This window comes from Acomys minous (assembly GCF_964271855.1).
Source record: "Acomys minous genome assembly, chromosome: 14".
Classification (NCBI taxonomy): Eukaryota; Metazoa; Chordata; class Mammalia; order Rodentia; family Muridae; genus Acomys; species Acomys minous.
The window spans coordinates 9368917-9396120 of NC_140496.1; the positions used below are offsets into that span (position 1 = coordinate 9368917).

The window sequence follows — 27204 nt, forward strand, 5'->3', positions numbered from 1 at the left end:
TTCAGCATCTCTCAGCTAGTCAAGCAACCCTCAGATAGGCCTGTGAGCAGATGTTGGCTCTTTTAGGTGACCAGCTACAGAGAAGTAGGGCAGCTGGGTTGTCTGAGAGTTTCTTTGGCTTCCAATAATGTGGGGGGGGGCATCTGTGCCTCCTGAAAACCCAGCACTTACTCTTGTCTCCTGAGAAGGGCCCCAGTCCTCTCTAAGTGGTACCAGTTCAAGCCTTCACAGGGGATGCTGGCATCCACTGTGGAACTGAACAATAAGGCCAGCCTGTCAGCACTGTTCTTTCTCTTGTTCTTCAGGATGACATGTCCCAGATGGCTCAGTGAGCCCCTTCTGGGACTGGCTGCACTACCATCTGGGGGAGGGTGTGGCTCTTTCTGCAGGCAGATAGAGGACTGGTCCTGGGATGACCTCATTCATTTGGAGATAAACAGACATGGATGAGGATGGAGCCAGCCAGGGAGAATACCACTGTGTGTGTGTGTGTGTGAAAAGGAATCCGGTCCCTTAGTACCCCAATGCCATCCCACTGGGCATCAGGTCCCCACATTTTAATCAGCTGGGCTGATCCATCCATTGTTTGACCTCGGTGAGTCTGAGCTGGGGGGGTCTCGGTCACTGGTGACCTATAGTCACAGAGTGGTGGTCAGAGCTGCTGGTGTTGCTCATCCTTGCTTCTCCAGCCCATGGTATAGAAATACTTAGCAGTCCCTATCCCCGCAGTGGGTGCTCCTAATATGACATTGGGCACAATGGGGAACCCATGGTTCTAATTCTTTTTTTCCTCTATTAATTAATTAATTAATTAATAGATCCCCACCTGATCCCAACTCCCTCCCTTCTCTCCTCCTAGTCCCACCTTTGTAATCCCTACCCCACCCCTTCCTCTTCTCAGGGAAGAGGAGGACTCCAAGGGGTACCAGCCCAGCCCAGTCACAGCAGGACTAAGCAGATCCTCCCCCACTGAGGCCAGACTAGGCGGCCCAGCTGGGGGAAAGGGATCCAAAGGCAGGCAACAGAGTCAGAGGCAGCATGGCCTCTGCTTCTATAGCTGCACCATGCTTCCCAGGCTCCCACGTCGGCCTTGGCATCCTTCATTGTCTTGGCTGTCACCAAGCAGATTTCTCTCTGTACCTCATCCCAGCCTTCATTCTGTGTGCAAGGATGGATGTTGCCTTTGGCCTCTCCCAGGGCCTTAAGCACCATATTCTCCTGCCCTCCTTCCTGGCCCATCACAACAGGGGGTCACATCTCCACTGCCTCTCCATCCAGGTGCCCTTTTGCCAGAGGCTCGGCCTCTGCTCAAGCACAGTGACCTGACAGGGGTGTGAACTGTTGTGACATGGAGAGAGACAGTGGCTGGAGATGCCCCTTTGAAGCTCTGACCTGCCAGGCTACCCACTTGGTACCTTAGGGATGCCCTGGAGCCTGTGCAGCCCCTAGCTGTTCCTCCTCCAGCTCCTCCACACCCTCTAGGCAAATTAACACTTTGCTTAAGTCAGCCCATGGCTGTGTTCAATGAGAGAACCCAGAGAGAGCCTCCCTCCTGCTGGCTGCCCTTGATTGGGCTAGGCTCCCGGTAGGGTGGCTTTTGTTCCAGAACCCCCCTAGTCATTCTCCATCCCATTAACTCTTTGATCCCCAGCAGCAGCCCCTGAGCTGAGACAGCAAGACAGCCCAGGCTTAGCTCATTTTATTCTTCCCCTTCACGACCCCCTACAGGAATCCCCTGTCTCCACCTATTATAGAAGCACAAAATGATGGTAAGCCGCCCTAAAAGTCGCCTTGTCTGCACAGCTGACTCATAGCTAAGCTACAGGTTTCCCATCCAAGCCTTGAAGGAAGACTCCCTTGGATGGTTAAATTGCTACTTCCTCTGCTGGATCCCCAGCAGGGGGCAGGGGAAGAGAGAAGAGAAGATGGGGGTCGAGGGTGGAGGAAGGGGGGCGGGTGGAGGGGGAAGGTGATTTCCCATCCTCACTACCAGAGGGGTTGCTTGCGTTTTGCACCCGTCTTCTAGTCATCTGGCAATTTAGAAAATCTAGAAGTGGAATGAAACCCACTTTGGTGGTGGGAAATGGCCGCTGCTTCCTCCCTGCCAGCTCGCTCTGTGGCAGACAAAGCCAGGGGCTCACGTGTTTTGTTTTGTTTTGTTTCAAATTAAGAAAAAAAAATGACTCGTTTATTACAAGTGTTTCTAAGTCTTGATTGTTTGTGTGTGTGTGTGTGTGTGTTTTTTTTAAGGAGGCATTTGAAACTTGCTTTGCAGAGACGAACTGTTCGTTTGTGCACTGTGCAGCAGTGTTCCAGTGAGGACATCCTGCTGGCGCACGATGCCAGCCACTTAATGAAGTCTCATTATGAAAAGACTTTGTACCAAGAAATAAGCAGGGCTGGGGAGGTTTGCTCTGCATCTGCCCTGCAGCCTCCTCCTGGAGGAGCACTGGCTTTTGTAGTACCAGAAGGCACTATGCAAAGCTGACAAATGGGGGCAGGTACCAGCAGTCCTGTCTGGAGGTGATGCCTGTGAACCACAGCAGTGGTGAGCACAGCAAGCTAACCCAAAGGGTACAGTAGTGGCACTTCTGACTTCTGTCTTGGTAGTAACCAACAGCTGTATGATTGGACTTAAAGCCCATTCAAAGGGAGGGAAATCATACCCTGGTACTTGAAACGTAGCCAACTCCTTGAGTCATGGGTCTCAGAGGAGAACTTATTACTACAACTTTACTAGAACAATAGGATTCCTAACTGCTTCCCAAAATTTATCTACACCCATAGATAAGCGTAGCTCTCACTCTTCCCCACAGAGGCTTCTTTGCAGCTGATGGAAACTGTCACAGAAAGCCAGAAATGATCAAAATTCAGAGGAAAACTGGGTACAGTGGGGTAGCCAGCCCCAGTGGATAGACCTACAACATAAATCCTGGAAACCAAGGAACATCATGAAATAGAGGGCAGAAAGTGTCTACGGGTCAGGGAAATGGGGCATCTGTTCTGAGAGTGTGTCTCCCAGAAATGACAGGGAGGCGGCACCCCTGATACGTCAACAGCATGGCTTGCCTAAACAAGACCTGAGCAATGACAACACCAACAGACATGCTAGCACCAAAGGGAAAAATCCCAAGAGGCCCCATCCCCAGACAAAGAACTAAGGACCTCTAAGGACCGCTGAGAGAGGGAGAAACAGCATTCCTTATGGACGGGGGCCCTAACTGGTTATCCAACACCAAGGGGTCAGCCCTGACATCAGATACATGTAAGCAACACTAAATGGACGGAGGAGGCCTGTATTTATATACTTATGTTCATATAGGTGTAACAATTAACAACGGAAACGAGGCCAGGAATTTGAGAGGCAATGGGTGCTGCTGCACGAGAGGCAGAGAGAGGAAAAGGAAAGGTGGGAATGATATAATTAAATTTCAGTTAAAACCACCACCACCACCACCACCACCACCAACAACAACAACGACAACAGCAACACTAGTAAGAAAAAAGGCAGAAATTTCTGGGTCCCCACACTTTTAATTATCAGAACTCTAACCCAGGGATCCATTTCTAAGGAGCAGGCATATTCTGCTCTTTGCCTCTGACGTCCTGAGCTGATGTGAACTTGGAAGATAGGGGAACTGACAGCACACTGCGTCAGCCAGACTTTCCTTCTGCTGTCACCCTAGGCAGACTTGAGCAAGCGCATCCACACCTAGCTTGAGTGTGTGCATGGGTCCATCACCTGTGTGCACGTGCATGTGGAGGCCAGCCTCTCAGTCTCCAATGACAATAAGGATGACGATGATAAGAAATGTTATTAGTGAGGGTCTCAGTATGTAGCCCTGACTGTTCTGGAACTCACTCTGCAGACCACGCCGGCCCCAGAATTCACAGGATGATGCTTCTGCCTTCCTAGGGCTGGGATTAAAGGTGTGAACCACCCCGCCTAGCGTACTGTTGGTTTTTGTCATCTTGACACAAACTTGTGTCACCTGGGAAGAGGGAACATCAGTTGAAGAACCTCCTCCATCAGACTGGCCTGTAGGCGTGTCTGTGGGGGCACTTTCTTGATTAATGATTGATGCTGAAGGGCCCAGCCCATTGTAGGGGTGCCACCCCTGAGCAGGTGTTCCTGGGCTGTATAAGAAAGTAGCTGAGCAGGCCATGAGGAGCAAGCTGGTAAGCAGCAGTCCTCCATGGTTCTCACCTCTGCCGCAGCTTGAGTCCCTACTCTGACTTCCCTCAGTGATTAAATATGACTGAAACACTTAAGCTATCCCTCCCCAAACTGCTTTTGGTTATGGTGACAGAAAGCTCACTAGGACACCTGGCCCCTACCTTATGTTTTGACACAGGGTTTCTCATTGGACCTGGGGCTCACCAATTCAGCTAGACTGGCTAGTCAGCAAACTCCAGGAATCCTCCTGTCTCTGCCTCCCTGGTCCTGGGTTTACAGGTTTTTCTGCCACATCTTCTACATGGGGGCCAAGAACACAGCCTTTACTTACTGACGGCTTTCCCATCCTTGAATTCACAATCCCTCCATCTGCAAATGGAATAAACCAACACCTTTCTCATGAAGCTGGAGCATCAAGAGATTCAGGAATCCACACAGCATGGCTCTTCTTTATGACCCTGCAGATTAGGCTAGGTCATCTGGGAACATAGCCCTGAAGCCAGTCCCTTCCTTAGTTGGGATCAGGGATAAGGGTATTGTCCTCTTACTGAGAGCGCTGAAGCCCTATCAGGTACAAATGCCTTTTCCTCCTGCACATCTAGATGGATAGTAGGGATAACATCATTTTGCAAGAGGCAACCAGTAACCAGATCAACCAGCTTTGGCAGCCGAAGAGGAAGACGGTGCCCTGTAATGCTTCCATCCGTGGGTCCCAAGCTGCTCACCCACCTGATGGTCTGATGTTGCAGGGAGTCTGGGTCTGTGGCATTCACTGTCAGCAGCACGCTGCCCACAGAGATATTCTCCCGTTTGGTCACCGTCATGGGGTCCGGGTAGAAGACCGGACCCTCGTTGACATCCAGGACTGTGATGTGGACAGTGGCCGTGGAGCTGGGGCCATAGGAGACGTCGGGTACCAGTGGGTCCTCATTTTCCACTTTGATCAGCAGGGTGTGAAAGGCAGAGATCTCATAGTCCAGGGGCTGGGGAGCAGACAGAAGGTGTTAGAAAAGCACATGACCTGAGGGGGTGTCTACTCTGCACATGGTCCCTTTGACATTGTATGAGCAGCTGCGAGCACCTGGGGACAGATCTGTGCTTCCTGGTTTAAGTCTTGTGCCACTTCAGGGGTCATTAAGAAAAAAAGAATATGAGGTCTGGGAACATGACTCAGGTGGTAGAGGCTTGGTTAGCATGCACGGACCCCTGGGTTCCGTCTCCGGCACACCATAAGACCAGGCATGGTGGTGTGTGCAACCTAGGGGCTTCGTAAAAGGTGGAGGATCACGGTTTCATGTCAATGTGATCCAATCTAGAGTCACCAAAAAGAAAGGCTTCATCTGGAATCATCCAGATCAGGCTGGCCTGGGGCATGTGTGTGGGACATGGCCTTGATCTTTGAAGTGGGAAGACCTGGCCTGAACACGGGGAACATAGGTTTCGGGGCTGGGGTAAGAGTGAAGCAAGCAAGCTGAGAGCAAGCAAGCACAGGTCTGGGCATTTATCTCCCTGTTCTTGACTGTGGATGTAATGCTTTAAATCCCTGCCCGGACTTCCTCGCAACCATGGAGTGACTGTAACTTGGAATTATAATCCAAAACAAACCCCTTTCTCTGCTAACTTGCTTTTATGCAGGGTATTTTTAATCACAGCAACAGAAATGAAATTAGAGCAAAGTTCATTCGCTACCTAACAAGTACTGGGCCAGCCTGGGCTAAAAGACCTTTCTCGAACAAGCCAAGAAAGACACAGAAAAAGAATGAGACACAAGCAAACAGAAACTCAGGCATGACGCTGGACTGAAAAGTAAATAAATGAGAGCCTCCCCTCCCACTCAAGCCTCAGTCTCTGGCAATGCTGGTGCTGTAAGGTTTCCAGATTGTAACCCATAACTCATGACTCCAACATCCCTGGGGGTTGAATGAAAGAGAGACCCCCAAGGCCTGGGGTCCACCAGAGCATGAGGTTACCCCACTTCCCCACTATTCTGATAACAGGTGGAGCAGGCAAACCAGGGCTTCACTCCTATGGCTGCTTCTCACTGCCCTGTTGTATTTTGTTGCTATCCCTCTAACCCGAGGTTAATTTACTGCTGTGTCCTCTTTCCTTCCATTCTAATGATCAGATTTCTGCCCATGCCAAGTGATACCCTCAGTCAGCAACCCCGTTATAGATACTTTAGACAAGCACCATGGAGTCAAGGCAGCTGGGAAACAGTGGCTTATCCCAACGAGGCCACTTAAGGAGACAGGGACCTCTGGCTTTCTGGGCCTGGCTATGTTGAGGCATGCACCCATGGGAGGGAGGTGTGTGACCGTGTGCATTGGTATGTATGACACGGCTCAGGCTGGGCTCGCAGAAGCAGAGCCTGAGGCAGGGATTTGGGTCTGTGTGATTCCCTGTGGGGCATTCTCAGAGGAGAGGAGTCAGGGGCAGACGAAGGTCCTGTAAGATGTAACTTGTAAGGATGACTGAGAGGTGTGCGTGCCGGTGAGGGGCCGGTCTTGACAGCGCAGCACAAGCCCCAGGCCTTGAACCACACCAACGACTCACTGCAATGAACACGTGCAAGTAAAGATGTGTGGTCAAAAGTACACTGTGGACCACACTACGGCTTCCACGAAGAGCTTTTCGTTTTGTTTTGGTTTAAATTTTTAAAATATAGTTTATTAATTTATTCATATTACACCTCAATTGTTATCCCATCCCTTGTATCCTCCCATTCCTCCCTTTGGTTTAAATATTTTAAATTTCTTTTGAGGGGTTGGGGGGTGGGGTGGGGAGGGAGGTGAGATTGCAAGGGCGGAGGGCGGATATGAAGAGACTGGGAGATGAGTGGGGTTGGGTGCATGATGGGAGACTCACAAAGAATCAATAAAAAGTTTAAAAAATTGAAAAAAAAAAGATGTAAGCTCTAAGATGAAATAAACCTTTTCCTACTCTAAGTGGCTTCTGCACGGTGTTTAATTTCCTTCAGTCTGGGCAAAGACATGTTGGGGACCAGTAAGCCCCACCCCAGCATCTACTCAAGTTTTCTCCTGTAGCTGTAGGTCTGGAAAGTTACCCAGCATCCTCTATTGACCAGGACTAGCTTCAGAGATTTGTTATTTTTATGTCCTCACCCCTTTGAAAGCAGCATCCTTGGTTGGCTGGTGACAGGTTTTCCTGACAGCTCTACTGTCACTGTGTTATTATGGAGAAAAATTGGGGTGACCCGGAGGTGGGAAATGGCAGGAACCCAGACTCCATGTCCTCTAAAATCAGGAGTGCCTGTGATCTGCCACACTCAGTGGCCCTGGTACTGACAGGATGCAGTTGCTGAAAGGATCCTGTACTGCTTCACTTTTATTGTCTGTTTCACACAACACAGAGTCCCCAGGGAAGGTGGAACCTTGGCTGAGCAACTGTTTGGATCAGACGGGGGCCATATCTGTGGGGCACTGTCTTAATTGCTAACGGAAGCAGGAGGGCCCAGCCAACTATGGACAGTACTATGCCTAGGAAGATGTGTTATGACAGGAGACAAAAGGAGACATGGAGGGAGGGAGGGAGGGAGGGAGGAATGGAGGAAGAGAGAGAGAGAGAGAGAGAGAGAGAGAGAGAGAGAGAGAGAGACAGAGACAGAGAGAGAGAGAGACAGAGACAGAGACAGAGACACAGAGACAGAGACACAGAGACAGAGACACAGAGACAGAGACAGAGAGAGACAGAGAGAGAGAGAGAGAGGCCTGACTTCTGTCAGTGATGGACTGTGCCCTGGAAGTGTAAGCTGACACAAGTCCTGTCCTCCCCCAAGCTACTTTGGGCCAGTGTTTCACCACAGTAACAGAAGGCGGGCGAGCACAGCCTGTGGTAGGCGGCATAGCGCTCCCGTAGTTCTCAATCCTAAGAGTCTAAGGCGAAAAAGAATTTGTAGATATGGTTAAACGAGAGGCCCCGGGATGAGAGATGATCTTGGATCATTCAGTGGACCCGATGGGTTTGCAAGGCTCCATGAAAGAGCAAGGGGCACGGCAGGCGGGATGAAGGATACCAAGGAGCAGCAACAGAGAGGTTGTGTTTGCTTTGGAGCTATTGGAAGGGGCCATGTGGCTCGAGCCACAGGCGGCCTCTAGATGTCGGGAGCAATAGGAGATGGGATCTCCCTTGGAGCCCCCAGGATTTACCAGTTCTGAGCACACCTTCAGGTTCACTCAGTGAGGCCCTTGTTGGACTCCTAACAATCAATTCACACTCATCTTTTGGCACAAAAATGCATGCTCCTTGCGGTGGCAGCCATACCAAACTGATACAGACTGGAAGTAGCTGTTACTGGCACAAACATTTTACGTATTTGTTCATGAAGTCCTCACAGTGCTATCGGCTGGACATGGCCCCTATTTGTATACTGAAAATGCAGGCTCCCATGTGACAGCCTTGGGGGGGGGGTCATTAGGAGGTAGCCTGGTCATGATATAGAGCATCTGTGAATGGCGGGAGGGGGTGTGGGAGGGGGTAGAGGGAGGGTGGCTCTCCCTTTCCAAGGCATGGGGACATAGTAAGGAAGTGTCATCAATGCAGAGGCAGACTCTCCTTTGACCTTGAGTTTTTCTGGCCACTGAGCTCATGGACTTCCAGCCTGCAGAAGCTTAAGTAACAAATGCCACTTAATCAGCCACCGTGATGGTCAACTTGACAGAATCAAGAATCACCTGAGGGGGGTGGGACTCTAGGCACACCTGTGGTGGATAACCTTAATTATGTTATTTGACCTGGAAAGGCTTCTTAATTGTGGGTGAGACCGTTCCCTAGCCAGGGGATCCAAATTGTACAAACTAGAGAGAGGGGACCAAGCGTCATGTGTTACACCTATTCCTCGGTCTCTGCTTCCTTACTACAGATGCAGTAGGATTAGCTGTCTGAAGCCCCTGCCGCTGCGATGTCCCCCTGTCCCCCCAACCAATGATGAACTATGACCTTGAACCGTAAGCCAAAGTTAAGCCTCTTATCTCTTAAGTGGCTTTTGTCAGGGCTATTTTTTTTTTTATAACAGCCTCTGAAGGAAACTAAGACAGCTACTCAGAACATGACCCTTTGTCACAGCAAACAGAAAGGACTGTGACAGCCACCCTGAATTATATGCTACATTAATTCTTATAGATAAGTAAAGCGAGGCACAGAAAACGTGGGCAAGAGCTTGGCTGAGCACACACAGGGATTTGAGATCAAGGTTCCTGCTATGCCCTCCATCATTGTCACGCACTGCCTTAGAAGCAAACAGTGCGATGTACCAGGGAAGAAGGTTTGAAGCAGGGAAGTCTCTAAGCCTCCAGTATTCCTCTCTGGACTTCCAGGGGGGAAATAATATAATTTATCTGTGACTCTATACACCTTTCATGGGGCCCTAGGTGCTCATGGGAGGATGGAGATGCCCCCAGGAGCACCCTTACCTTGACCACAGAGAGCATGCCCTCGTTGGTCTGTGGGTTGGTGTGGATTTCGAAGCTCTGCCCGGGATTTCCATTGATGATGGTGTACGCAGCTCTCCATGCACCTGTTGTGGGGTCGTCTTTGTCTTCCACTGTCAAGTTGACAATAACCCCCACAACTCCTTCCTCCACTGTGGCTTGGAACTGCAAACAAAGCAGGCAGATATAGTCAGCATATCAAAAGTATCTAGCAGACACTGATGGCAGAACCCTTGCTGTGTGCACCACATGAAGAATACAATGCATAGTGTCTCACTTAATAATAAATAACACAGGGACCGTGGCTAGGATGGTGCTGCATTTCACAAATCAGCTTTCTGTGGTGAGGCTGTGGGAAAAACTTAGCTCTTGTAGAACACAAGGAAAGGATGCTGCTGGGTTAAAGAAGAGGGTTGAGAGAACAGCTGTGCTCCCTCTAGTTCTTTCTCCCTCTGTTTACTTGAATGCACACAGCCAGCCGACTTGGTGGGTAGGGGGCAGGGGGGGATGAAGAAATTTGGGTCTCCAGTCTCTCATGGAGGGGCATCTAGGGCCCAGGAACACTTATTCTGAATTACAGTTGGGTAAGAAGTATTTTTTTCCAAGACAGAGTTTCTCTGTGTAGCCTTGGCTGTCCTGGATTAGATTTGTGGACCAGGCTGGCCTTGAACTCACAGAGATCCACCTGCCTCTGCCTCCCGAGTGCTGGGATTAAAGGTGTGCACCACCACATCCGGCTTGGGTAAGAAGTTGTATGTGTTGTTGGCATGAATTATAATTGTGTGTGTGTGTGTGTTATGAGGGCGTGCCTGTGGGTGCATGTTTGTGTGGGTACATGTGTATGACCATGTGTGTGGAGGTAGGAAAACAACCTTCGTGCCATCCTCAGTGTCCTTCCTCAGTGTCTTTGAAGCAGGGTCTCTCATTGGTTTGGCTCTCACTGGTCAGGGAGCCCGAGGGCTCCTCCTGTCTCAGCTTCTCCATTGCTGGGGTTGTAAGTGCATGAGGCTTATAAGGATCCAATTCAGGATCTCATGCTTGGGCCCCCGCATCTTAATGAGTGACCTATCTCTCCAGCCCTTGTGTGCTGTTCTTGTAGCTTTGCCCACCTTGAACTCAAGATGACTGGATTGGAAGAGGATGGAACTTAAGTGGAGGGCCAGGGGCTGGACACACGTTTGCCTTCCACCCTGCCCTGCCACACCCTGCCTCACTCCCTAATGGGGGGAGTCAATCCCATCCTGCCTAGCTCCCCTCTCATAGCCCACAAGACTATTTGCTAAGAAACAGATGCACGCAGCTGGGGCCCTTGGTTTTTAACTGTACTATGTCTCAAATACTTGTTGCATGCAGGTGTGGTGGGAATCAATCAATCTGTGAAAAACGAGCCTTCCCAGCGACAGAGAATCTCATGAGCTATCCCTAGCGCCTTTCCTTTGAGTGGGAAGCATGAAGTATTGTTCTGGTGTTTACCTCTGACACACTCAGGTGAACAGTAATCTCTTAGCAAATATTTCATAAACAAGCATGACCAAGGAGCTGACAGGATTTGGAAATACCTAGGAATTTCAATTAGTAGCAGTGAGAATCCAGACACGGAAAGATGATGTCAAAAAGGCCTTGTGTTCAAAGAGGAGTAATTTGAGAAATGAGGTTTTGCAAACAGCCACTGACTCATTGACTTTTAAATCATTAATCTTGAGACTCCATATTGAGGTTTGGTTGTGGGGGATGGGGCAGGGATGAAAACTAATTTGTCTATGGCATCTGAGTAAACCTGGGCAAGTCATAAGACTCTGAGGACGCACAACAGGACAGAACTTAGCCATGAGAGGAAGATGCGGGGGGCGAGGGGGAGGGCAGGGGGATGCTGCCACATAGAAATGGTTTCAGCATGCCTCTGTTTCCTGCTTGTGGGAAATTTACCGCTAACTTTTGCCCTTCCATTCCCCAAAAGCAGACAAAGAAACAAAACTGAAACTAAAGCAAACACAAGAAAACAAACCCCAGGAAACAAAACAAAAACAACCTACAGGATTCCTGAGCTGGAAAGCAGGTTTGTGGCTTTGAGTTCTACCTCTATGAGTAAACGCTATTACTCAGAGAGTTTCCTATGAGGTTTGATGATAATTGTTGGGTCCCATGCCCCTTCAGTTGGTTAGGACAAAGCCAAAGACCCAAGATGGAGCCCAGATAATTCTAATGTGCAGACTGGGGTGAAAGACATGACAGGTTCAAGTCTAGCTGTCAGCGTAACTGTCGACCCTTGTGGATGGAGGAGACAGCCGGACTTGGTGCTGAGGGGCATCAGTATCAGTGCATCTGGGCTCAATGGGGTGGAGTGCTGTGATCAACTATTTCTGTCTGCCCTGTGTGCATGATGGTCTTTGGTGACACATGGGCTCCCACATCCTGCTCCAAGTCCTACAGTGAATCAAAGGCCAGACTCTTGTCTCTTGTTTTTTTTTTTTTTGTTTTTTGTTTTTGTTTTTGTTTTTGTTTTTTGTTTTTTTTTTTTTGCAAGCTCTGCTTTTAATCAGTCTGCCTCTGAGCCCACCCAGGATCCATCACTCCAGTTAGCCCTCTGACATATCTACAGCCTTGTCCTTCCTTGTTGTTCTTAAGATACCTGCTCTTCAGGAAGCTGGGTAGGTAACTGTGGCCTGGGATGTGCTATAGCCAGAGCTCCCAATGGCAGAGAGGATGTGGCATCTAGTACATAATCAAGACGATGTCTAGGCAAATTGCGGAATGTCACATGTTCAAGATGCAGCACTCTACAGATTGTGACTCTAGGTTGCTGGAGCTTTGGCTCCATCCCCTCACACAGTGCTCAGGGCAAGGGAGGGACTCAGGACCCACTTGTCAAATAAATGGAAGGGCTTAAATCCAGGAACTAGGGAGAAGGCATGAAGGCCGAGAGAGAATGCAGAAGGGTAAACCCCCCAGGAGAGGGACAGAGGGGTAGAGTCGTTAGCTGACACCTGATATTCCACCTGCCTGAGTATTCTGGAAGGTGGAGTTGGACTGATCTCTCTCTCTCATCTCTTGATGACTTTTACGGACTCCATGTGATAGCTAATATTGGTTGCAACTTGACTACATCTGGGATCAAGTAAGACTCATATCTGTGAGGGGTTTTCTTAATCAGATTGTTTGAAAGAGGAAGACACATCTTAAATCTCGGCCACGCCTCCTGGGGGTGGCTGACATGAAAGGACACAGAAGGAGGAGAAAGCTGCCTTTTGCCTGCTCGACCTCCCTCTGGCTGGCAAGTTTCTCTAGCCCGTCAGGGAGGCATTCCTTCTTAGATATCAGAACCAACTTCTTTGGGATCCCACTGTAGACTGAAGGTCAGCTCTCCGGGAATCCTCCATAACTCCAGTGTCAGACGGGGGCTCTTGAGACATTTAGTCTCCTAGACTGAACAACCAGATTTTCTTTCTTTCTTTTTTTTATTTTTTAAATTTTATTTGATTCATATTACATCTCAATGGTTATCCCATCCCTTGTATCCTCCCATTCCTCCCTCCCTCCCATTTCCCTCTTATTCCCCTCCCCTATGACTGTTCCTGAGGGGGACCTCCTCCCCCTGTATATGCTCATAGGGTATCAAGTCTCTTCTTGGTTGTCTGCTATCCTTCCTCTGAGTGCCACCAGGTCTCCCCATCCAGGGATGTGGTCAAATATGAGGCACCAGAGTACGTGTGAAAGTCATACCCCATTCTCCACTCAACTGTGGAGAATGTCCCAGCGGTCCCGCTCAAACTATGGCACCAGCCAAGGACAATACAGATCTACCCAGATCTAGCCAATGGCAACCAGATTTTTTAAATAACCTTTCTGCAGCAAGACAGCCATCGCTGGACTACCTGGACCATATCTACTCTAATAACCCCTTTAGTATAGATCACATATATTAAAATGATATACAGTTATGCTATCACTTCTGTTCCAAATTTACAGGCAAGTGGATGGAACTAGAAAAAAAATCATTCTGAGCGAGGCAACCCAGAAAGACAAACATGATATGTATTTACTTATAAGTGGATACTAGCTGTTAAGTAAAGGCTAATTGCACTACAATACACAGACCCAAAGAGGTTAAGGAATAAGGACGGCCCAAGCGGGGGGAGGGGGGGGAGGGGGAATAGAATAGAGTTTGCAGGTGGCCTGGGGGCAGGTGGGCATGGGAACAGGAAGGGTCAGGAGGGGAAGGGAGGGATGGAGGGAGAGAGTCCTGGGAGAGATGATGGAAATAGGGGGACATTCATGGGTTAATATGGAAACCTGGTGCAGTGGAAACTTTCTGGAACCTATGAGGGTAATTCTAGTGTCACTTAGAGAGCGACTCCTAGTAGCGGAGGATACAGAGCCTGAACCAGCCATCTTCTGTAGCTAGGCAAGGCTAGCGGTGGGCCTGGGACACCAACCCAGCCACAAAATCCTTCCTTCACACCTGTTCTGCATGCAAGATATGCTGGGGGCAAAGGTGGCTCAGAGCTTATGGGAGTGGCTAACCAAGTGGTCTAACATGAGGCCTAAGCCATGAGAAGGAGCCCATGCCCAACACAGTGCCTGCATGGGTCTGCACGAGGCCTTCTGTATACACTCTGTGGTTGTTTAGCTTGGGGTATTTTAAGGTCTCCTAACAGTGGGAGTAGGGGTGTCTCTAATTCTTTTGCTTGCTCTTGGGACCCTTTTCCTCCTACTGGGTTACCTCATCTAGCCTTGATGTGAGGGTTTGTGCCTGGTCATATTGCATCTTGTTATGTTGGGTCTGGTTGACATCCCTGGGAGGCCTGCTCTTTTCTGAAGGGAAACCGTGGAGGAGTAGAACTGGGGAAGAGGGGAGGTGGAGGCAGATCTGGGAGAAATGAGGGAGGGGAGGCTTCCTTTGGGATGTATTGTATGAGAGAAGAATAAATGTTAGAGAGAGAGAGAGAGAGAGAGAGAGAGAGAGAGAGAGAGAGAGAGAGAGAGAAAGAGAAATAGCCAGGCCAACAAACTCTAGGCACTTTATTGTCTGATTCTTAAATTTTTGTCTTCATTGGGCTTGCCATAAGTTTTATGGCCCTTAAAAATTACATTTTATGGTTTGAGAAAATGAATTAATATTTCCCTTGACTCTGAAAGCTCCCTCTTCATTCCAAGGCCTAGCACTAACGTCCACTGGTGGCTGCTGGAGGAACAAGACCTGAGACTTAGGACATAACACAGTGAGTAGCACACAGTCAGGTTTGAAAAATCTGATGGATGGGCCAATGAGTTCATTAATTAATAAGGTGAATATTTAGGTCACAGGTATGTGAGTCAAGACTGTGCAACTTCTCTTACCACTGTGAGATCTTCATGCCTGTTGTGCCCATGTTAACATGTGGGCAAAGAATTCATATGGGATGGAAAGGTAGAGGTATTCTAGAATTTCTCACGAGTGTGTGTTATGGACCTCACCTGTTCTTACAGACAGCTATATTTACCCATCTATCTATCTGTCCATTTATCTGCCCATCTATCCATCCATCCACTCATCCATCTATTCATCCATCCATCCAACCTTCAACTCATCTTTCATCCATCTTTTGCCCAACTACTCAACCTTCATCCATTCATTATATATATATATATATATATATATATATATATATATATATGTGTGTGTGTGTGTGTGTGTGTGTGTGTGTGTGTGTGTGTGTCCATTTCTCCAACTACTCATTAATCCATCTATCCATCCATTTTTTATTTATCTTTCATTCAACAATTCACCCTCCACCACTATCCAAACAGCCATCTAGAGACTAGTAAAGAAAGTATACATAATATATTTTTATCATGGATTTGTAGACTAGAAATAGAAACAGCTAGAGAAGAAATATATAACTATAAAAAGATGCCCACTGCTCAAACAGAAGCCACATTGTTCTAGGAGCATCTGCAGGAGTGTGTTGGTAGGAGTGGGTACCCGACCCAGTTTGAGGAAGCTCACCAGGGAAGAATTCCCCAAAAGTGAAAGAAGAGAAGCCCTTGATGAGGTAAAGAGACCCCAAGCATTCATTCCTGGGACCTGGAAAAGCAGGGGCAAAGGCCAGGCCACTGGAGAGGCTGAGGAGGCCAGAGCATTTTCAGGAGGAAGGAGGGTTTGTGGGTGGAATACAGGTACTCCAGTGAGACTCACTTCACAATGGACCGCAGAGCACTGTGGGTAGAGTTCAATGGTGTGAGGTGCTGGGAGATGGGGAAAGGCACTTAGATTTGGCCGAAAGCAAATCAAGAAACTGGGTTATGTTCACATACTCTTGAGAGAATTCTGAAAAAATAAAAATCTTTAAATACAAAAAAAAATTCAACACAGTTATTATTCTCTTTGTTAAGACTATTATCTGATTCTTGCATAACTGTAAGCCAGTTTCTTCAAGCATCCATTTAGAACCTCATTACTGCTTAATTAAACACTCATTCTATTAATTCTATTCAATATTTTAACCCCATTATGTAATTCGAGAATGGAAAATTAAATAGATTAAAATGAAATAGTACCATTTTACATTTCTATAGCCCTGTTCACTTTGTGATTTAAAAACAATAGATAGGCACTAATTTACCAAAGCAGAGCTGGAGGAATTATGGATTGTAACATTACTTCTTTTAATTGGAAAAACACAGATAAAGTTTTTTTTCCCCCTGTTAAACTGTGTGGCAAATCAAATAGCAGATGTAAAACACAGTTTTGCATAACCAGTGTGGGCCGGTGGCTCAGGATGACGCGTTGACGTCTGTGAGCTTGTTTGGTTCTGAACTAAACTATGCTATTTTCTTTGGTAAGTGGTTGAGTTTTGTAATGGCCATCAGAATGAGGTTAAATTGGCCACAGAGACCCGCACTAGAAAAATAAAGGGCTTGCATTATTTTAATTTTAGTTAATTAACTTTTGTGCATGGTGCATGTACATGTAGAGGCCAGAGCCAGTGTCAGGTGCTGTTGTTTGAATGAAAATGGCCCCATTGGCCCATAGGGGATGGGATGGCATTACTAGGAGGTGTGGCCTTGTGGGAGTAGGTGTGGCCATGTTGCAGGAAGTATGTCACTGGGGGTGGGCTTTGAGATTTTGAATGATCAAGCCAGGCCCAGTGTCATTCTCTCTTCCTGCTACCTTTGGATCCAGATGTAGAATTCTCAGCTACTTCTTCAGCCTGGATGCCGTGTTTCCCCATCGTGACAAAAATGGACTAAACCTCTGAAGTCTAAGCCAGCCCCAGTAGTTACATGTTTTCCTTTAGAGGAGTTGCCGATGGCGTCTCTTCATAGCACTAGAAACCTCAACTAAGGCAGGCGTCTTCCTCAATTACTCTCCAGGGTGTTTTTTGAGACAGTATCTCTCACTGGACCTAGAGCTCCTTTCTTCTTTCTCCTCATGCTTTGCAGGGACTTGAATGTAATAAATACAGGGTGGCTGCTTGCTGCCCCCACTTCCCCCATGGAACAGTCAGTCTGCATGCTGTTAGCCTGCAGAGCATAACAACACCTTGTTCAGTTCCCACCCGGAAAGCTGCAGGTCAGCAGGAAGCAAGAGCAGAGGACGTCCAGGGTCTTGCCTGTGGGAGCTGCCGGTCCTGAAGCTGTACAGAGAAGGACTGACATTGAACTCGGAAAGCTGCCGTCCGCTCATTTGGGCCTCGGCTTTGCAAAAATTAAAAGATAAAAGTTTCAGAAATCATTCTAATCCTTATTTATTTCTGGGGATAAAGAGGCAAGGTAAAGTCAGTGAGGGATCTAACCAGCAAACACGCTCACGAGTTTCTGTTTACACAAAGGATATGGCTTCCTGGAGGAACCTAATCGCTTAGCTCAGAGTCCAGTGTGTAGAGCCTGTGATTGACATAAATGAGATAAGTGTATGGAGCGAGCTTGGCATATTGCATAGTGTATACAGTAACGGGTGTGATGGCTAGTGTGAAGTGTCATCTCGCCATGACCTGGAATTACCTAAGAAGAGAGTTTCACTGAAGGGACTGTCCAGGTTCGGTTGGCCTGTATGCGTGTCTGTCCAGTTGGGTTGGCCTGTGCGCATGTCTGTCCAGTTTTGGTTGGCCTGTGCGCATGTCTGTCCAGGTGTTTCGTTGACCTGTGCGTATGTCTGTCCAGGTGTTTGGTTGGCCTGTGCGCATGTCTGTCCAGGTGTTTGGTTGGCCTGTGTGCACGTCTGTCCAGTTTGGTTGGCCCATGGGCATGTCTGTAGGATGTCGTCTTGATTATTAATTGACTTGGGAAAACCCACCCTGAATGTTAAGTGGCATCACCTCACTAGCCGGACCTTGGACCGATCTAAGAATGAAGGGAGCCGGCTGAGTATGCGCAGTCAAGCAGCAGCGTGGGCCCATTCATTGCGCTTTGTGCTTGACTGTGGACACAAAGCTTTAAGCTCCTGCCTTGACTTCCCCACAGTAGTGGACTATAAACTGGAACAACAGACCAAATAAATCCCTTCCCTCCCCTAAGTTGCTTTTGTCAGGGGATTTGTCAGAGGAATAGGCACTACGACAGGGGACAAAATTAGTTCGCATTGATAACAAGGACAGATTTTGATATGTAACATATAAAATTCTTCATAATAAGCGGGACAAGGCGGTTCAGTCCCCCACGACACTTCATTCGTTCTGCTGTCTATTTCATAACGCAGTTAACGTGCGTGCGTATGCATCTGTTTCTCTGTGTGCCTGTGAACAAAGCTTTGTCCCTTTTAGTGTTTACCCAACACTTAGAGACTTGATAATCCTTGCTGTATTCTAACGACAGACCCTCCATTGCCAGGGCTAATGACGCCGACGCTGCTTGGATTCCTTCTGCCTATAATTAGCAGCCAGTGCAGGATGGTGAGGTGCAAGGATTTATCTTAACAAGTATCCATAGGCGGCTAGGCACACTGCAGTAAACGAGAGGGACACTGTCCCTGGGCGCCGCTCTGCTTCCTGCATTTTACACATCCAGCTGTTTGCCGTCTATAGGTTCTGAAACCCTTGCATCATAATCATGGACAATTTCATTCTAGATGTCTTTTAGGTTAGAGGTAATGATCATTCCAGCAAAAACTGGGTTGTCTATGTATTGCATGTAGAAAATAATGAATCTTGACCCCCTAACTCACACTATAGACAGAAGACAAAAAGTACAACTATGCAGCCTGGCATAAGTAGTTATATTACATACTATATTATATAAAGTAGAAAATATAGTTGCATGAATAAAGTGTGCACAACATATAAAGATTTACATAAAAGCATAAAGTATTCAGTAAAGAGTCTAAATAATCTAATTATTTAGATTCTTCATGTAATCTTCAACACCCTTGGATTTTCCCTCAGAAATAATTGACAGTGCATCAGAAAGGCCAGGCGTGGTGGCACACACCTTCAATTCCAGCACTTGGGAGGCGGAGGCAGGTGGATCGCTGTGAGTTCGAGGCCAGCCTGGTCTACAAAGTGAATCCAGGACAGCCGAGCCTGTACAGAGAAACCCTCTTTCAAAAAACCAAAACCAAAACCAAAACCAAAACCAAAACCAAAACCAAAACCAAAACCAAACCAACTAATCAAACAAACAAAAGACAGTGCATCAGAAAATACTATGGGTGGGGGGCTGGGGAGACAGACCAGCCAGTAAACTGACATGAAAATCTGAGTCAAATTGGCAGCACACATGTAAAAAGCTGAGTGGTATGTGTTTGTAACCCCAACATATGTGTGTGTTGTGTGTGTGTATTGTGAATGTGTGTGTGATGTGTGTGCATGCCTGTGGGGTGTGTGTGTGTGTGTGTGTGTATGTGTATACATGTACATACAGGTACTTGGCTTTTTTGAGATAGAGTCTCTCACTAAAGCCCAGGGATCCTTCTATAAAACACACACACACACACACACACACACACACACACCAACACCATACCACAGTCTCACAGAGACACACCCACCCACCAACACCCATACTACACACACATACACATATACATACTACATACACCCCAAACACACATCACAGACATACGCCATATAGCACACCCCCATACCACGGACTCACATAAATCCCCCCCGCACATACACACACACCACACACACACCACAGAAGACTTCATACACACACTGCACATAAATACACTGTACACCACACATGCTCACATACTTAAATACATATACACACACGACTCATACACACGTACATATACCACACACATACTACTCACACAAACATACACAGACATACACACACCACACACACACACATCTCATCCTCTTACACACACTAAGATACACAAATCAAAACTCGGAGAAATACAAGTTTTTTGAGCAACTGAACATGGTATGGCCATGTCCCTCCCTTTTGGATGCTGAGCTATTATCAGAGAAATCCATTACGCACAGGGAAGCCAACGAATGGGGACACTGAGAGAAGAACCTGCACGGGGCTTTTGTGCCATTCCCAGTCAGTGGAGGAACCGTCCCGCTCCTGGCTGCTTCCCAAGCGCCGCTCCCATGCCTGTGAGATGTTCCCGTGGCCATCATCAGTCTCAACTCCACACCAAGCTCATCCTCCTGTGGGCTTCTCTGTTCTCAACGCTGTGGCCGCGGTGGGCGCAGCCCGGAGGCGTTTGCAGGGTTCACTGGGAAGGTACACCTGCCTTGGTGCCTTGCGTCCCTCAGATATTTTCTACTTTCTTCTTGGTAGCTCACTAAGGGTCGTTTTCACTTTCTAAAAAGCAGACAGAATAACGAGCCCAGGTGCCTTGCCTTCCGGATCAGCGACTCCAACTCATCCACATCACTGCCCTTGCCTGCTGCATGCACATCTCCAAAAGATGAGCTCTTCTTAGAGAAAACACCGTCTGCGTCCTTTCGTGAGCCACAGGACACTAAATCCCACCAGCGGTTAATTCACTTTCTCTTCTGTACCAGCACTTCTATGCAAGATGTAAAACAATGTGTGTGTGTGTGTGTGTGTGTGTGTGTGTGTGTGTGCGCGCGCGCGCGCGCGCGCATGTGGAGGACAACCTTCTGGATTCCATTCTGTCCTTCTACCATGTGAGACCAGAGGGTCGCACTGAGGTCATCAGATTTGGTGGCAAGCCACCTCTACCCACTGAGTCATCTTGCTGCCTCTGTCATTTATTTTATACACATGCATATTGAGGCATATGAGAACTTTTTTTTTTTTTGAGGGCAAAGTGGTGAGTAGAAAAAATTACAGACGCCATGGTCTGTCAGATTCTGTCTCTGCCACCCCACAGACATATGTACTGTCAGGACTGGAAAACAACCCTAGTTTTTCTGGAAGAAAAAAAAATCTCAAATAACATTTTTTCCCTTTGATAAAACAAAATGAACACGGCAATGGAAGACCAACAGGAAACCAAAGCAGCTGGGCAGTGATTTCAAGTTATGCTAACGAGGAGCCAATGATGTTTGAGAGGTAGACCAGATATCCTATCTGCACACCCAGGGCTTCCCTCTAAATAACAAGCTTGGAAACTGCCGTAGGAACCACTAATTATGCTTTGTTTGTTAACACTTCCTGCCTAAGATCTTGCTTGGAAAAATTTTGCTGTTAAAAAAAGAAATTTGAAAACAAGTGCCTCACGGAACCAATGCAGCAAAGAGTATGTTAAACAGTGCAAGAAATATAAAATAAAACACACACTCAGAGCAAATATGCCCCATTCTTCCTGCTCACCATCTAAAGGCTACACTCCAGGGGCATAAGCACATCTTTCAGGTGAGTTATTCAGTGGGATCTAGAGTAGGGAGAAGGAGGCATGGAAGAGATGTGAAAACAACACTCATGTATGCAATTAAACAAAATATTTAATTAAAATATCAAAGTGGGGCCAGAGAGATGGCTCAGTAGTTAAGAACACTGGCTGCTCTTGCAGGGGACCTGAGTTTGGACCCTAGCACCCAAAAGATGGCTCACAACCACCTGCAATTTCAGTTCCAGGGGATCTAATGCCCTCTTCTGGCCTCTGTGGGTACTGCAAGCATGTGGTTCACAGACATACATGCAAACAACACTTGAAACACATAAAAATAAATAAATCTGGTAGGTGCCATGTCAGGCTGCAAAGGTGGCAGAAAGAAGCCCTTGAACCGTCCAAGAAATCAGGCCAAGGAGATGGATGAGGAAGATGAGGCTTTCAAGCAGAAACAGGAAGAGGAGCCGAAGACACTGGAGATGAAAGCCGAGGCTGTGGGTAAGGGCCCCCTGGCCACGGATGGAATTAAGAAATCTGGCAAAATGTAAGCTGTTCTTCCTCTGAGCTGATGATGGCTCTCTCCTGTTCCTATTTAAACACCTGGATTTCCTACCGTAACATCTTTGCCACCTACAGCTAGAATGACGTGTTATCCTGGAGCCTACCCTACATCGTAATAAACTTTTGTAATAAAATAAAAGTAAATAAATAAATCTTAAGAAATAATAAAAAGTGTGTGCTGGGTGTGGTGGTGCACGCCTTTAATCCCAGCACTCGGGAGGCAGAGGCAGGTGGATCGCTGTGAGTTCAAGGCCAGCCTGGTCTACAAAGCAAGTCCAGGACAGCCAAGGCTACACAGAGAGACCCTGTCTCAAAACAACAACAACAGCATCATCATCATCATCAACAACAACAAAACAAAAAAATCAATAAAAAGTGAAAGGAAATATTTAAAAAATGTTCCTTTCAACAAGATAACTGAGAATAATTTAATTTTGAGAAGAAAGCAATTTTCTGTAGAGATTTGCATTTGGCTGCTAGCTTGAGTGTAGATGAAGAATGGCCATTTAGACAATTAAGTTACATATGTGTGTGTGTGTGTGTGTGTGTGTGTGTGTGTGTGTATGTGTGTGTGTGTGTGTGTGTTGCCCATGCCATAGTGCATGAGCAGAAGGCAGAAGGCACCTTGTGGGACCTGAGGACTGAACTCAGGCTGTCAGGTTTAGCAGCAGGCACCTTCACCACTGAGCCACCCCACCAGCTCTCTTTCAGCAATAATAATATGGTCTGCCCCAACCCTCTGGAGTTTGGGTCATATAGCTTTGTATGGACATGAGGGGAGGACTCTGCTCGGTCTCTACCCATGGGCAAATCACACCTTTCTGTGTCCCACTTTGCTTTAAGTAAGATTCAGGGGTCAGAAAAGTAGTGCTGTTGTGTATGTTTGTGTGAACATGTCGGTGCCTGTTCGTGGTGTGTGAATGTGTGTGTGTGTGTGTGTGTGTGTGTGTGTGTATGTGGGTACCTGTTGTGGAGTGACTTCATGTGTGTGTGCATATTATGCATGTCTGTTTTTGGTGTGTGTGTTTATACATGGGAATGCTTGTTGTGGAGTATGTGCCTGTGAGTGCACATGTGGGTGCCTGTTTGTGGTGTGTGTGTCCACATGATCACTGGTTCCTGGCTGAGCTTGACCATGGATGCTGGATTCATGACAGCGGCTTCTGTCTGGGAAGCCCTTGCTCTCCTAAGTATTGTTCGCAGTGATACAGTACACAAATACACAAATAATAAAACAGCAGCCTCTCCAACATCCTTGAGAGAAAAATAACAAGGACCAAGAGCCACACTTTAGGGACGCCTTCCAATTCCTTCACTATCGGCCTCCACACTCCAGGGTCATGGCGGGTACTGGGACAAGTACCACCAAACTGAACTTCTGACTCTGGGAGCTGTGCATGGAGTCTGTGTGAACCCAGCCCAGTGAAGCTGAATCCGCAACTCTAGAGCCTGTGTAGATGGGGTCCTGTCTTCTCATCTTTTAAGAACAGGCCCCCCATGAAGACTTTGCCTAATCTGGTTTGATAGAGCTCCTCCATGTTGCCACACAGGTTGATGTTCTTCATTAAGGATCCTCTGTTAGACGTGACATGGTATTTTATCCACAATCAGCTGCTGGTTGCTGGGTTGTTCCCACTCTCTGGCTGCTGTGGACGAGGCTGGCATGAACAGCCACATACAAGCCACATGGGCGCGTTCCTTAGGATACTGACTCGGAGTGTAGACTGGCTGGGGGTGCGCTGACTCTGTGTTAGAAGTGGGTGTGGCTCCAGGTCATTATGGGCACACACATTGGCCTCCGGTCTCAGCTCTCATGTGTGTGGAGACACGTGCTCTTGGCTAGTTCCCTGAGCTGCTGCCTCAGTTTCCAATCAGGGGAAGGTGACTTTTGGAGCCATCTTTCCTTGGCAGGAAGGAAGGGAACCACAGAGGGACCTTCTGATTCTCAGTTTTCATGGGGTACTGATTGGGTTACTGCGAGATCTGAAAGCGTCCCCGGAGCCCTGTGGTGCCAGCCCCCCCTTCTTGCACACACCGACAGTCATGGCAGCTAGGGAGAGAACGGGCTTAATCTCCCGAGTCTGGGGGAACTGATGCACTTGGCTAGGCTCCTGATGCTAATACCCTGTACAAATAAGGACAAGAGAAACCTCTGCTCCTATTATGAGGGATTTGTACAGATTCATACTGGGAACTGATTTGCCGCTTCTAATTTGTATTTAAAACCCCAAGTGCCTCTGCCTGAAATCCATTGTCTATATCTGCACCATTGGTTCCTGTTCCCAATCACTCTCATGGGCCCAATTGCAGTTCCCACCGGCATAGCCACATGCTTCCTCCTGAGTGGCTCACACACTTCCTGAGAACATCTGAGTCCCACGGGGAGAAGAGACGACTGAGCATCGTTCCCTTGGGAACCGGGTACCATAGCAGGAGGAGGACTGGCTGAACCACTCTCCCTCCTTTCTGGGCTCTGGTCCCAGGGTGGCTTTACAGATTGCAGGTCTACGGGGAAAGAGGGTCCCAGGGACATCTGTCACACTGGAAGAGACCAGTGAGAAAACCAACTGTGTTTAGCGCCGTGAGATGCTCCATCTCCTTAGCTGGGGCATTCACAGAATGTCTTCTGCGATTCAATTTTATATACTTTTTTTGGTGTATGTGCTAATGTGTGAGTGCATGTGTGTGCTGGTGTGCACATGCGTGCATATGTGTGCATGTAGGGGTGTCTTCCTCAATCACTCTCCAATTTATTCTTTGGGACGGAGTCTCTCACCGGATCTGGAGCTCACTGTTTTGTGTAGAATGGCTGGGCATGGGGCACCAGGCCTCACATGGTTTCTGTCACCCAGTGCCACCATGCCTGGCTTTTTTGTGTGGTTTCTAGGGATCCAAATTCAGGTTCCTATGCCTTCACAGCAAGCTCTTGATCCACTGAGCTATCTGCTTGGCTGCACCTCAGTTGTTCATCAGCAAAACAGAACTGTCCTCATCAGATTACAGTGACCGACAAAAGGACTATCTATAAGATGCTCAGATGGATGGCCAGCACATACACCGTTACCTAAAGCCTAGGGGGGATGGGCAAACCTGGGGAAGATGGGCATAGAAGCCATTGCTGTCACAGTGAATCTCATTGCAAGGGACAGGATGAAGAAATAGCCTTTGTTCTTCTGGAACTTTCTGTACAGTAGCTTGTCTCTCCCAAATTCATATCCCCGCCAACAGAACTCCTTTGGTCCTTGAGTTACTGAGAGCTGATGTCTCTTGCAGCCATGGGGTGTACCCATTTTAATTTCCTAATTGCCCTCTTAATCAACTGAAGGCTTCTCTGCATCACCTTCCTGGTATTTGGGGCTGTGAATCACTCAGTGGTTGCTGAGGTTGTGGGTCTGTAAGCCTGGGAAGCACTGAAGCCATTTAAAAGTATTTTTTCTTTACTTTTGAGAATCATTTAAATGTATACAAAGAAAAATAACCACCCCAGATCCTACTCTAACTGCCAATGCCCCAACCCCCAACTTCTCTTTCTCAATGGCATATCTTAAAAAGAAAGAGAAAAAGGAAAGCAGAGAGAGATTCATTTTATTTGTGTATCTGTGTATAGGTGCCTACGTGAGTGAATATACATATACATGTGCAGTACCCATAGAGACCACAAGAGGGCGTTGGGTCTCTTGGAGCTGGAGTTACAGATGTTTGTGAGCCATGCGTGGTGGGTGCTAGGAACTGAATCCTGGACCTCATGACTGGGGAGCAAGGGGCCCAACATCCTGTGCCGTCTCTCAGAACTTCCAGCAGCAGCATTCGGTTCCCGCCCATCAGGTAACAGTGGCACTTGGCTCTCACAACTGAGTTCCTGAAAAATGTCTCCAGTCCATGCAAGATATCCCAGTGGTATGTGCTTGTATGCACACGTACACATGGGTTAGGTGTAAGTGTGTTGTGCATGAGTGTGACCCTTACTCACCAGGCTAGCATTCCTCATCTACTTAAGCTCTACCTGCAGGGGATCCCCACAAGTCCTGTACCTATGAACAGTGGTACCCACACTCCTGCTCCTATCCTGCTCTGTACAGATGAGTAAGCGCACTGGTTTCATGCTCACACCTCACAGGAAAACATGGAAAAAGCATAATAACATTTTGCATGTAATTGAATCAGACGTCACTTGGAATGCATTCAAGGGTAATACTAAAGACTGCAATTATTATGAAGATAATTGATGTAGTTTTTATTACTCTACAATTTTTGAATTAGCAACCGATGATCCCCTTTTTGAAAGAAGAAAAGTGGGTCCGCCTGCTATTTGTTCTCTGTGATAACTGCTTGCCCCTTACCCTTCAGTAAACACATCTCACTCCTGGCCACTCACGGACCCATAGGCAACAGACACCAGGTTCCTCAGCCAGGGCCCAGTGTCACTTTCCCCTAAGAAGAGGGTCCCTAAATCTGTTACTTGTGGGGTGTTTCCACATGTCTTAGAAAATTGGTCCAGTTAGAACCATGTTCAGGCCCAGGCTAATTTGTCACGGTAGAATTCCTGCCAGGGCCCCCTTCCCATTCTGAATTTTAGACCCTTCCTAACAAAAGCTGTCCTGACACTTACGCCATCAGCATCGCCTTTGCGCTGGTTGGGCCTGCAAGATCCATACCAGACTTTGCACCAGATTCCCAGGTCCTCTTGAGAAGTCTGCCCCAGACCTCCAGTCTCCCCTTAGCTGCTGCTATGGTGCCCTGAGCCCGGAAGAAAGAAGGTCCAGGAGGGCAGAGGCTCATCCACATTTCCAGAATGGAGAGCAGCGAGCTCGCTGTCCTGTGTTGCTACAAGGGCCATGTTTCCCCCTCCTCATGGTGGGCCTTCCTCCAGGGCCCTCTTCCTCTCCCTTAATGTTTTACTTTCTGTCCCATATCTCTACCTATCAGCCTTAATTATACACACACACACACACACACACACACACACACACACACACACACACACACGTCCAAGACTCTCCAATTTAAATAGTAACAGAAACAAAACAGCGAGGGAAAGCCTCCCCCACCCCACGCCCTGACTCCTTCCCAAGAGGGACCCCTTGCCTCACCTCCCATCCTGCACTGAGAGAGAAGACGCACAGAGCTCAGAACACTAGAGCACGCAATGCAAATTTATTTGCAATCAAGGAACAACATAAGCAGGTTATTGTTAAGATGTAATTGTGGTAGAAAACACTGCTTAGAAATCCTTGTACAGGTGCCAACAGCAGCTTTTTAAGACCCTCACACAGAGCAGGAGG

The 27204-nt window shown here is 47.7% G+C and overlaps 1 protein-coding gene across 1 annotated transcript in view; it reads right to left on the reverse strand.

The window, feature by feature from the left end:
- The window catches only part of CDH13 (cadherin 13), a 984669-nt gene that overhangs the window by 69207 nt on the left and 888258 nt on the right, over positions 1 to 27204 (reverse strand). The window contains exons 9-10 of the mRNA XM_084755241.1: positions 9607 to 9789; positions 4907 to 5160 (exon numbers count right to left, since the gene is read on the reverse strand). Of these exons, the coding sequence (XP_084611367.1) occupies positions 4907 to 5160; positions 9607 to 9789 (437 nt within the window). The remainder of the gene's footprint in view (positions 1 to 4906; positions 5161 to 9606; positions 9790 to 27204) is intronic.